At 40.6% G+C, this 13087-nt stretch overlaps 1 protein-coding gene across 2 annotated transcripts in view; it reads right to left on the reverse strand.

The window, feature by feature from the left end:
* Positions 1-8727: 8727 nt before the first annotated feature.
* Positions 8728-13087, reverse strand: part of SMAD1 (SMAD family member 1) — a 71125-nt gene continuing 66765 nt past the window's right edge. For both annotated transcript variants that reach the window (XM_054030619.1, XM_054030620.1), the window contains exon 7: positions 8728-10124. In XM_054030619.1, the coding sequence (XP_053886594.1) occupies positions 9981-10124 (144 nt within the window). In that variant the 3' untranslated portion in view covers positions 8728-9980. The remainder of the gene's footprint in view (positions 10125-13087) is intronic.

A 13087-nucleotide genomic window follows, 5' to 3' on the forward strand; every position in this document is an offset into this window, starting at 1 on the left:
CACTGGGCAGCACAGCATGGGGAGGAGGTGACCAGCCCTCTATGGAAAAAAAGTGGTTCAGGATTATTTAGAAAAGCTGGACGAGCACAAGTCCATGGGGCCGGATGCGCTGCATCTGAGGGTGCTAAAGGAGTTGGCTGATGTGATTGCAGAGCCATTGGCCATTATCTTTGAAAATTCGTGGCGATTGGGGGAGGTCCCAGATGACTTGAAAAAGGCTAATGTAGTGCCCATCTTTAAAAAAAGGGAAAGAGGAGGATCCGGGGAACTACAGGCCAGTCAGCTTCACCTCAGCCCCTGGAAAAATAATGGAGCAGGTCCTCAAGGAATCAATTTCGAAGCACTTAGAGGAGAGGAAAGTGATCAGGAACAGTCAGCATGGATTCACCATGGGCAAGTCATGCCTGACTAACCTAATTGCCTTCTATGATGAGATAACTGGTTCTGTGGATGAGGGGAAAGCATTGAACATGTTATTCTTTGACTTTAGCAAAGCTTTTGATATGGTCTCCCATAGTATTCTTGCCAGCAAGTTAAAGAAGCATGGGCTGGATGAATGGACTATAAGGTGGATAGAAAGCTGGCTAGATCATCAGGTAGTGATCAATGGTTCCATGTCTAGTTGGCAGCCGGTATCAAGCGGAGTGCCCCAAGAGTCAGATCCTGGGCCGGTTTTGTTCAATATCTTCATTAATGATCTGGAGGATGGCATGGATTACACCCTTAGCAAGTTTGCAGCTGACACTAAACTGGAAGGAGTGGTAGATACGCTAGAGGGTAGGAATAGGATACAGAGGGACCTAGAAAAATTAAGAGGACTGGGCCAAAAGAAATCTGATGAGGTTCAACAAGGACAAGTGAAGAGTCCTGCACTTAGGACGGAAGAATCCCACGCACTGCTACAGACTAGGGACCGAGTGGCTAGGCAGCAGTTCTGCAGAAAATGACCTAGTGGTTACAGTGGACGAGAAACTGGATATGAGTCAACAGTGTGCCCTTGTTGACAAGAAGGAAAACAGCATTTTGGGCTGTATAAGTAGGAGCATTGCCAGCAGTTCGAGGGACGTGATCATTCCCCTCTATTCAGCATTGGTGAGACCTCATCTGGAGTACTGTGTCCAGTTTTGGGCCCCACACTACAAGAAGGATGTGGAAAAATTGTAAAAAAAGAGTCCAACGGAGGGCAACAAAAATGATTAGGGGGCTGGAGCACATGATTTATGAGGGCAGGCTGAGGAAACTGGGATTATTTAGTCTGCAGAAGAGAAGAATGAGAGGGGATTTCATAGCCACTTTCGACTACCTGAACGGGGGTTCCAAAGAGGATGGATTTAGACTGTTCTCAGTGGTAGCAGATGACAGAACAAGGACTAATGGTCTCAAGGTGCAGTGGGGGAGGTTTAGGTTGGATATTAGGAAACACTATTTCACTAGGAGGGTGGTGAAGCACTGGAATGGGTTACCTAGGGAGATGGTGGAATCTCCTTTCTTAGAGGTTTTTAAGGTTAGGCTTGACAAAGCCCTGGCTGGGATGGTTTAGTTGGGGACTGGTCCTGCTTTGAGCAGGGGGTTGGACTAGATGACCTCCTGAGGTCCCTTCCAACCCTGATATTCTATGACTCTGATTCCTTGGTGATCCACTAGCACTTGCATAACCATGGAGAAGCACCCGTTTCAATTTATTACTCACTGGCAAGGTGGGGTGGTGCCAGAATAGGGATGTGTCCTGTGTACCCCACCACAGTCCAGTGCTTCAAATCCATCTGCTATTTTCTGTACATTTCCAAGAGCCATAGTTCTGTACAGGAGACAGAATGGCCTTGTGCAGGTAGAGGACAATGGGGAAAAAATATTTATCTACAAATGGCCAACTGACTGATAGCAATCTAGTATTGCAAGCTTCCAGACCATGATTACCACTCACTTTTCCACTGTCAATGCAGCTCTCATTCTGTTGTCCTAACACTGGAGGGTTGGGGCAAGCTTGGCACTCAGATCCAGGAATGGGGCCTATTGCATCTCAAAGTTCTGCAGCCACTGCTCCTCATCCCAAATCTGCATTACAACATGATCCCCCATGATCAGTGCTCATTTTTCAGGACCAGAAGCACCTATCCATCATGCTTCTCCATGAATGCCTGCAACAACCTATTTTTATTTGCGGTCTCCTTCATCCATACATTAGCCTCAGGCATCTCATCTTCATTACTGCACCACTGGTAGTGGTAATTGTTGATGTTCTGCAGATACAGAATTGTGGCATCCTATATTGGCAAAAGACATGAGAATTGTGCTGAACTGTATAGGGTCCATGCTTCTGCCACAGAAATGGCAATCACCAAAAAAATGGCATATGGAACTGTGAGAATAAAAAAAAAAGTGCAAAAATTATGTGATGGAATAAACATTATGGGATGAAGAAAATGACCCTGTGGGAAACTGACTCTTAACTTCCCAGAAATCCTTGAGTGAATTGTTGGTGTCCCAAAAAGCACAGCAAAAATGTTCCACAAGGCATTGCCCCAGACAATAGTGCAAGGCACATTGTACCTAAGAGATACCACATCTTCTGTAGATACCATCACTCATGGTGAGGACACAGCACGATACAGGCAGCCAAGTGTGCATGTAAAAAGTTGGCAGCTGTAAGCCACCAAAACTTCAATCAACCAAATTTTGTAGTGTAGATACAGCCTTCGATGTGGTAGGGTTTCCAGCCATAGTAAGGAGAACACAGAATCCTGAACTCCATCTGGATGGTTACATATAAGGGGAAACTGTTTGATACATAGGAATTAAAGTGTCCATTACTAAAAGAAACTTCTAGATGGCTCTCAAGACACACTCTTTAAAAGAGAACACACTGTTTTCCTTTTTAAATAAACAAAAGTTTAAGGATGGACTGGCTATCATAAATCTGAATTCACTGCTTCTGCCCATTTAAGTTACGCAATTAAAATTATAGCATTTGTTAAAACTGGTAGCATAAGGAAAACAAGTTCAAGTATCTATTGATATTACCATAGCATTTTCATCAACATAATGGCTATATATGGCGATGCAAGACTAAACTCTTAGTGAAAACACCTCCCCCTTTTCCCTTTCCATTCACTAGAATGGTACTTTAAAGGACTGTGGCCCCTTCAAACTCAGTGTAATGCAAATGGAGCTGCAAGGGTATTCTCTCAGTGAATTATTAACATTGTTTGCAACTAGTAAGAGTATTAAATGTGCAGTAGCTGCTTTTCAAAGTTATATAACTCAGTCATTAAAAAAAACTTTGGGGAAAAAAATGGAATCAAGTCACCTGTCCAATAAAAGAGGTAGTAACTACAGAGTTTATTTGTAAAACTGGAGGCAGCATTCAGGGAATTAAACCACTAAATACAAACAAAAATTGTGCATATTGGCTGACAACTTATGTGGTTTCAGTTGGATGAAAATAAAATGCTAGCTACTGGAAAAAGGGCTTTAAAATGAAAATGACCTTTAAAATGAGAGCTGGTACATAACCCGGAGCAAAACTAAGATAAAATTACAGGGATCCTCCTCCTTCATTGGAGGGGGTAAAGCAGCAACAAATGTGGTGCCTATGAAATTTGCATCTTTATCTGGTTGGTTTCCAGAACCGATGAAAATCTATAATTCGTCATCTGCCTTTTGGCAACTGCACTTTAAAGCCTTGTTGTCTGACTGGAACATATGCTATCCAGCAGTTATGAGAAAACCATTTGGCAAAAAGTTGTGTGGAAGGAGTTGGTCAAAACAAGAGAATGGATTAGCCATGAAGTAGAGAAAAGGTGGCTCAGAGGTAGACAGGGATAAAATGCTAGTGACCCCAGAATGATGTAGTAGAAAGTCTGCCTGGAGTAATCTGTAGAGTATCAGGCACAGCAAAGGAGACTCTGAACTTAAGCACCCACTTACTTCTCTCTCCCCACACATATAGAGATGTGGGCAAAATGAACTGCGAGATGCATATGAAAGATATATTACTATATCATGACTGGTGATGGTAAGAGTTACATTGTATATTTAGGCACACACCCAAAGTAGGGTGACTGCCAGTTCACACAGTTCTGAATCATGAATCTCAAGAAGCTGAACAAGAGGCTAGTGTGCTGAACAGAAGGAACCAGAAAGTAATTAATAAATCAGACTATGAAAACACTAGTAACTTGCAAAGGGGTGAACAGGGATTTGGAATATGACAATACAAAAATCCCACCAAAACGAATGGTGCATACCATGAAAGGTTCATAACGCAAAAAGTCACAACATTGAGATATCCAAAACCTTTGGAAAGCTGAAGAAAAGTATGAACAGCTCTGTAATAGGAAAATAAATAACCCCAGAGAACAAACCATTTGCACTCATTCCAGTTAGAAAGACTACTGTAGTTGTTAAACCATGCCTATGGAAGGAGGATTGATTTTAGTGCCCTGGCAAGCAGGATACCAAGGCCAGACTATAAGAACAGATTAGTGGCTTTCTGTACTGTATGTGTTTTTGACATACACTACAATTACAAATAAATAGCAGCAGAAATCGCTCAGAGAACGTGTAGTTGAAGGCGATGTCACAAAGATCGTGACCTACAAAAACAGCTCCAGTCAAAATCTTTGAATGAGACTGTACCCCAAACAAACATTTTAAGCATTTCTGAATTCAAGTTTAGGAATAGCCATGCTGGAAAATTACTGCAATATAGTCAAAGAGATGGGGCCTCAAAATGCAGTTGATTTAAAAAAACACCACCACCACAGTAGTGACATCAGGAGACTAAGAATCCTGATACAGTAATTTGAGAAAGAGAGAAAGGTTTCAAATATATAAGCAAACACTACCGCTATTTGTTTTAAATTTTCAAAAGGAAGGCTTTCCAAAGGAGGTTTCAAAATCCTTTCAAGTTACTTACATCTTCATCAAGTTGTACATCAGACAAGTCTCACTCTCACTGCCTCAGACATCCCAAACTATTTGGAAAAAAGTGTTACATACATTTTGTAAAAATATAAAATACTAGCAAAGGTATCTCTGTTTACTAGAAAGGTTACACAGTGCAATGTAGTCAAGAACTCCCAGTGAAACCACCCTTTGTTCCAATATCATTGTAGAGTTCTCCAAAACTCGTTTGCATTGATCCAAATGGAAAAAATCTTGTTCTCAAGCTGTGCATCACTTATTGTAATATTACTGTGCTTACAAAGGCCACCATAAAGTGCAATACTGAATATACTTCTCAACAAATGCAGCTGTTGGGAACATCTCAGCACAGAGATTGGCGGGCTGAAAAGAGTGCAAAGATAACATTTATTCAGCAGTATCATTCACTCCCTTTTAAATGTGTCCAGAAATGATGTGTCCAGATTTAAGAATTAGGTTTATGTCCATTATTGCTTATTTATTATGTATAAAAAAAATGTCTGAATTGTTTTTAGAAAACACAAAATTCTGGTTTTTTGTTTTTTTAATTTTCTGAAACATTAGGAAAGTCAAATTCTGATCTCCCTAAAATAAAATACCTGGAAGATCTCTGGACATCTTAGAATATATAGACCATTAGTTTGCAAACTTTTATTAAACCAGTAAGGCTTGATTCAACAACCTCTAAACAGTAATTTACTAAAGTTAAGCATTCACAACGAAAAAGAAAATTTCAAACCATCTACTAAACATGCATTCAAGTCTCCAATGCTCAGCTTTCACTCTCACTCTTGTGATATCACCACATCATTTCACTAGTTCTCTAGTCATCAGTGGATTCCAGGCTAGACAGGAAATGAATTTCTAATGTAAAAAACAAGTAGAAAACCCATCTTTACCAATCCAGCACACCACCTTACAGGCTTTTACATGCTACAAAAAGGAAAAGAAAAAGGCAAAATGGTATTTTGTATCCATTCTAACTGAATTACCTTTTAGGCCCCATCTACACAATGTCTTACTCTTATGAAGCTCCATGTAATTGTGCCCCAGCCTTTGCAACAGAGCTCAGTCTTATCTACACAAGCAAGATCCAACTGCAGGCCTGACTCTTCCCCACCCTGTTATACCAGTTTTATGCCAGTGTAACTTTATTCAGTCAATGAAATTACAGTGGCATACCTAAGTGAAGAATCAGGCTCTGGGTTTATAACACATTAAAGCTTCATTATAGCAGCATTCCGATATGGGGAAGTCTAGTAAAAACAAAAAATTAGGCATTGTTTACACCTAGGGCCTGCTTTCTTAGAGGGCTGAAAGAAAATATCCAACTGGCTTCCTCTAGGCTACACAATTTGTTTTTTGTTCTTCTATATTACACACAAAAAATGTATTAAAAGAGAATTAAGGTTACAAAGTCAAGCATTCAAGTTAGGAAATGCCAGAATTAAGGTTGCTGTGCTCCCTGTCCCAGTCTCCTTCTCCAGGCTCCTCACCCAATCTCAATGTCTCACCTCCGCCGTCCCCTGTCTCCCCACACTGGTTCCTAGTTCTCCTTGCTCAACCAGTCAGCCTCCCTGGCTCCAACTATCAGTCATTGTTTTTCTCCCATAGTCTCAACCTCACCGCCTACTCCTTTCCCTCCCCCATCCAAGTTTGGGTTTTTTTGTTGCCTCCGCATTTGTACCAGGCACTTTATCCTCCATACTGCCAGCTGGGAGTGGAGCAACTGAAAGCACAGGAGAGAGAGGCTGCTCCCTGCTCTCAATTCTGGTGCCCAGTCCCACCCTGGCCCAGAGCAGCAATTTCAGGCAAAGTCCTTCTGAGCCCCATAGCCCTGGGCTGGAGCATACCTCGTTGCTATGTAGGGATGGCACATACAACGTCTGGTTGGCACCAGGAGCTGTGAGGGGGATGGAGCAAGGTCAGTGAGGACAGAATTTTTGGAAATTTCAGCTGCTTTTAAAAGGAAAAAAGTTCCTATGGAACATGTGCAAATTGTGGATTTTTCAAAGGCTTATAACTAGGCCAATATTTGGACATTTTCACCGGGACAGCAAAAAGGAACATCCTGGACACAAGCCACACCCTTGCCAAATTCTGAGTCCTTGATCCAAAGCATGGGGACAGTAGAGTATGTCAAAGAAAAGCTCACAAGATTATCATGGGCAAAACAAACCATTTTTCTATAGCCTCGTTCTCAAAAATGACAAACTTTCCAAAAAGGTTTAGCACGAGGCAGACACCTGGAATGGAAAGTTTAAGTCCAAAGAGTTCAAGTTTGGCAAAGTTATAAGCAACTGACAAAAGGGAAGTGTCTGGTAACCTTAATAGGTGGTGCTACCTACCCCAACTGTAATTACCCCTCACCACACACCAGATCTTACCTAGTTTTTGAAGACCAGTGTGTTTTCCTTGTCTCTGCTAGTATGAAAACTTCTCTCCCACAAAGGCTGCCAAAGATTTTTTCAGTGCCCTTTTCTGGATCTTTGCTGTCTCATTTGAATGGAGATGAGAGACTGAATACAAGTGTTGACAATATTATTCTCTAACCCCAGGGTTAATTACAGTTTAACATCTTATTTGCTCTCCTCTCCCTGATCAATAGTACATTTTTCTTCAACTGATAAGGATTGCTAGGATTTGTGTCTTTCTCCCCTGCACCTGGAGAGATTTACCACTAGTTCAGACATTTTTTCCAGAATCCTGCCACCAAGGCTTTGCAGTTCAAAGCAATCGTCTACCTGGGGAAGGAGGCAGGAATAGAATCAAAGACAAGAAATCAAGAGGAGGTGACTGCATAACCTCAGATCCATCCAGCTCTTCACTTTCCAGTGCTCCCACTGCTGTGGATAAAGCAGCATATAACTCTTGGAAAGCTATTTCCCCTCCCACTGCTTCTTCTGACTCACTGTAGGGAGCAGAACAGTAAAACGTATGTCAGGCTCTGGCAGCAACCCACTGATCCAAGTTTCTCTTCTCTATTCCCACTCAGTTCAGGGGCAGCCTGATGCCACCAGTGATTCCCCAGCCCTGAGCATCTTGTAAGACTTTGGGTGAGAGCATGTGTGGGGGAAATGACAACTGGGGGACAAACAAGAAAAAGCAAAGCACTTCACAACCAAGGGAAAAAGAAAATACAGATGCTGTCCACTGTGCCAGAGAATGGCATAAGAAGCTGCTGAGGGTGCACTTTAATTCCAATGAATCTCAGAAAAAATGGCTTGAAACCAGAGGTGGATAGCGTATGCTATCATCTGGCTCTCACACAAAGAGCCAGTAAATGCATTTCCTTTGTGTCAGTCCTAAGAATGTTCAAACAATACCTTCTCCTAAATCCTTCATTAACATAGGCAGGTCCTGAGACCAATACAGTTTTGCAACAGTGCTATTCTTAGGGGAATTTCTGACTCTGAGCTCCCAAGATGTTAGTCAGTTACAAGTCTCCAGTAAAGGGTGGAAAAGTGGCAGTTTAGTCCCAAATCTCTGATCCATCCTCACTGGAGGTATATAAAATTTCTGCAGATATTCCATACTAAAAATATATATATATATATATATTCAATGAAAGAGTCTATTAAGTTATTAGGGCACATTAGTTCTACTGAATCTATTCTATTCTCACCTGATGAAGAAATCCATTTCCCCCACAAAAATCACTCATCACCAGTACTGACTTAGCATTGCTACCAAGCTGTATCAGAAGTTAAAACGTTTTTTTCCATTTGATGCAGTATTATCCAATAGAATCTTTTAGTCTGGGTTGTTATAAAGCTGCCAAGAAGTAGACAAGACAAAGCATTAATCAAAGTAAGCAATAACAATGGTTTTATTTAAAACTTCCAGTAAAGAAGACCCTCTAGTTTTGGAATAAAAGTACTTAAAGTACTACAGAGTAAGTGAATATAAAAGATTAGCAGAAGAAAAAAACAAAACATAAACCAGTAAAAAAAATTTTTTTTAAAAGTTTGAAATAGATCCAAACAGGGTTTTTAAATCCTCCAAACATTTAACAGTTACTAGGTTTGGCAAAACAAAATTCTTTTACACAATTAAAAGCCTACTTCTTTTATGTAAACTGCCTAAAACTGCTCAATAATTCAAGAACAGACTGTACAATTTGTCTTGAAATATACAGAGCTGCAGTCTCAGGACCGCAGGAATGATTAATTTTGCCTTCTTCTCAGCTATATGAATTAACCAGCTACATAAATTGTTTTTGGGGGGAGGGAAGAGGCAAAAATAATCACCGTTAACAAGATAAAGCCACTATAAAAAAAATAAATGAAATGCACAGCAAAGTTCAGACCTCCATTTCATTTCTTTAAACTAACAAGCTACGTTTACAGTATATTCTGCATGTCAATTGCCATTTCCCCCTCCCCTTTTCCCCACTCAAATATTCCTAAATCCTCTAGTCTAAGCTAATTAATTCTAAACTTTCAAATACACTGTACATACATTTAGCAAAGAGCATACCTAACATTATTCTTACAGCAGTATGGTCAGTACACAATTTCATAAAGATTATTACACATGACCATTGTTAAACCTCCCACCCCCCCCTTCTCTCTTTCTTTCAAGGGAACAGCAAACTATTACTAGACAAATGGTTTTAAAATATTTTGTAGAAAGCCTGTGGAAAGCAGACTTCATCAATAAGGGCTATCAACCCCAGAGAACACAAACAATGAATGCTGAACATATAAAAGAAAGGTGACCTCAGAGTGCCAAGGAAGATCCCTTGGGAACACTGTCTAAAAGATTATTAGCTTGGTCATCCCTAACTATTACACAAAGTCCTGCTAAACAATTTGCATGTATCAATTTTACAAGAGACTGGTACAATGTAAACTGAAATTCTTGACACCAACAGTGTGTTAAAGGCTTTTTTTTTGCGTGCTTTTTCCCTGAATCCAAAAGTTGGTCACAGAGGTCAAGTATTATCAAGGCTCTTATTTAGCTGCTGCCAGTTCATACATGTGTCTGACTCATACATCCTTCAAGTACATGCAAGGCTCAATAGTTTCCAAACTGCAGAAGCTTGGGACCCTTTAAGACACAGAGGAAATAGGATTATGAGGTGAGCCCATCTGAGTAAGAACTTTATCCAGCCACTGAAGGGGGCCATGCAGGTGTATCTCAATCCAGCACGGAGTGCTTGTTACATCTTGGCGATGATATTCGGCTCCCCAACCCTACAAACAAAGTCACATAGAAAAGTTATTACTTTTATCTTATTTTACAATGTCAAGGAAGTGGGAAATGTTTCTATCTCATTTTATATAGTACAAAGACAACAGATATAACCTAGCCTTACAGGTGGAGGTTACCACTGTAGAGGAGCCATTTTTGCATGAGTTATGTTACCACATTTTCCCCTGTGAATCTGAAGCAGATTTAAGGTGACAGACTGAGATACCTGAAAACTGAAGTCTCACTTCCAATTAGGAAATGGTAATGCATGCGTCCCCATATCACCCAGCTAGTATGCCCCAATGTTGCCCTCGAGACACCACTCTTCTGGATTCCATCTACCCTAGGGAAGTGACCTATGAACAATCTCCCCTCCCCCCCAATGACCTTGGTACTGAAAACAGTTCAGCTACCAGTGCAAGTGGGGACCGGAACATTTTTGAAGACCATGGCAGAAAGCATTGGCCTCACATTAAGACAGTCTGACTATTAGAGTATGCCAAACCATTTTTAATACCATGGCAAAAGTGTGCACTACTTTCATAATAGACTGTTCGAATGCTATTGCGTTAAAAACAGTTTGCCCTCTAGTATATGTTGAGTCAAACTGTTTTCAAACACCTGTGGAGGAGCTAGGGACTCTTGGGGGTTTGTTGACCAGGTTACCAACCTGAGGTTATTTTCCTAAGGCAAACAAACTCAGGGTGAATAGACCGTTCAGCCCCCAGGCCTTTTTGGCCCTTGCCTTCTCTAGTGTGATTGCCACCAGTGTAATTAGTGCAAAGTCTCAGGCTGGATTTTTAATTAATTTATTTATTTTATTTATTTAAATAATGGACATCTGTGCACTAGGAACTGGATTAAGCCCACAAGCTCAGGTCCATCAGCCAGTGATTGTCTTCTTCAGCTTTCACTCAATACTGACCTGGGCTGAATAGGAAATAGTGACCTAGAAGAGGAAAGGCTCCATGTGTCCCATTATGACTCCCAAAGCAGATGTTGCTTTTGAATTTTTCACAAGGTGACATTCATTTTCATATCTGTTTATACTGACTAAAGGGGAGTCCTATAGCAGATTCATATAACAATGCATTTTGCAGAACTAACATTAAAATGCAAGGAAGCTCTGTGTCTCCCAAACCCATGGCTTTTGTGTTGCCCATGATAGTCCTAGTCCTACTGGAGATTCCCCCCAAGTCTCTCCTTTTCCAGAGGACATGGAAGGAGGCAGGACACAGTATTCTCTTAGAGGAGAGGGAAATATATTAACCGATTAAAAACAATTAAATACAAACAGGATTGAGGCTACCATGTTTGTGTATTTTTGCACTTCTGGAAAGGTACAGGTAAAAGGATTGAAGATAAAGGCTATTGGAAATCCCATAAGGCCTCTAGAAAAAGACTGAAGAAACCTCATGTACTAAGACTAAAAAGAGAGTGAGATGGGAAGATACACTGCCAAACAGATTAATAGGCATAAAAACAAGAGGTCATGGATCAACATTAAGGTGGGAACTTGACTCCATGCAGCTAGGGCCAAGGTTTCTTTACAGGATGGGAGGACTGAAACAGATAAAGCTTCCCAAAACATCTAGGACACTCTTGTAGCTATAAAAACAGCCAATTGAAGAAAGTAGTGTGCACAATAAAAAGTTGTTAATAAACTGGACAATTTTGGGGAGAACGGTGGCATTGGTCATATCCTAGATAGGAAATATCAGCCCAAGTTAACAGGGCGAGCACTGATGGGTTCTCTTTTAGCTAAAACTAAGTCAGTTATAAGATTTACTAATTATCTGGAAAGAAATCTAAAAGTTCATTGTGTAGTTTGATAAAGTAAATTATCTTTTTTGGGATGGGCTGGGAGGCAGTAGATGGACCACAGGAATCACAAAAGTAAAAAACCCACACCACACTATGTATTAACCTCAGATTAACCCGTAAGGCATATGCCCAAAGAAGTCACCTCATCCCTTTAAGGTACCACTTTAGGATACTGTGCAATTAATTTGGCAGTCTTGAAATATTTGACTGACCCTTTTATCCCAATCCACATTTCTGTCCCTCACATCATTGCTACAATCCTTACATGTACCCTGAGAACAGAACAGTATGCACTATGTTTATAGAATTTCTAATCACCAGACAGACCTCAGGGAACAATGCTACCTATCTTCCAATCACCTACATGATAGTCCCAGCTGGTATGTCCAAGAAATGCCCACTACTAAGGCAGCTTAACTTCACGATTTAATCCTTCGGACAGTAGAAGATTGTTATGGAATACAATGTGGTTATTTGAAGGGCATGGAAAAGACAAAGCCTGGAAAAGTTGCTTGTTAATTACCAAACTTTAACTTGAGCCACTATGCATCAACTCTGTTCATAAATCAGCTGTGGTAAGCAACAAAGATTATTGCATTAACTTTTCTAGATATACAGTAAAGAGAAGGAAGGAGTCTCCATGCTTGCAAAACACAAATATTCAATCTAACACTCTTGGAGAAGTGGACTAAACACTGGGTAAATGGAGAGGAAAGCCACAAAAATGCTAAAAATTCAGAAAACCTGACCAATAGGAAAGGTTAAAAAAAACCTGTGCATGTTAGTGTTGTGTAAAGAAGACTGAGGGGGACCGGATGACGGTTTTCAAATATGTTAAAGGCTATTAAATGACTGATCAATTGTTTTATATGTCCAATGACATGACAGTAGGACAACCAATAAGGGGCTTAATCTGCTGTAAAGGAGATTTAGGTTCGACATTAGGAAAAATGTTCTAACCGTAAAAGGTAGTTAAGCACTGGAATAGTCTTCCAAGGGAAGCTGTGGAATCCCCATCCTTGGAGATTTTAAGAAGTCAGAAGAACCTGTTTATTAAGAAGCTGTCATGGATGTCTAGGTTTAGTTGGTCCTGCCTCAGTGCAGGGGGCTGAAGTCGATGACCTCTCAAGGTCCCTTCTCA

The sequence above is a fragment of the Malaclemys terrapin genome, chromosome 5 (assembly GCF_027887155.1).
Source record: "Malaclemys terrapin pileata isolate rMalTer1 chromosome 5, rMalTer1.hap1, whole genome shotgun sequence".
NCBI lineage: Eukaryota > Metazoa > Chordata > Testudines > Emydidae > Malaclemys > Malaclemys terrapin.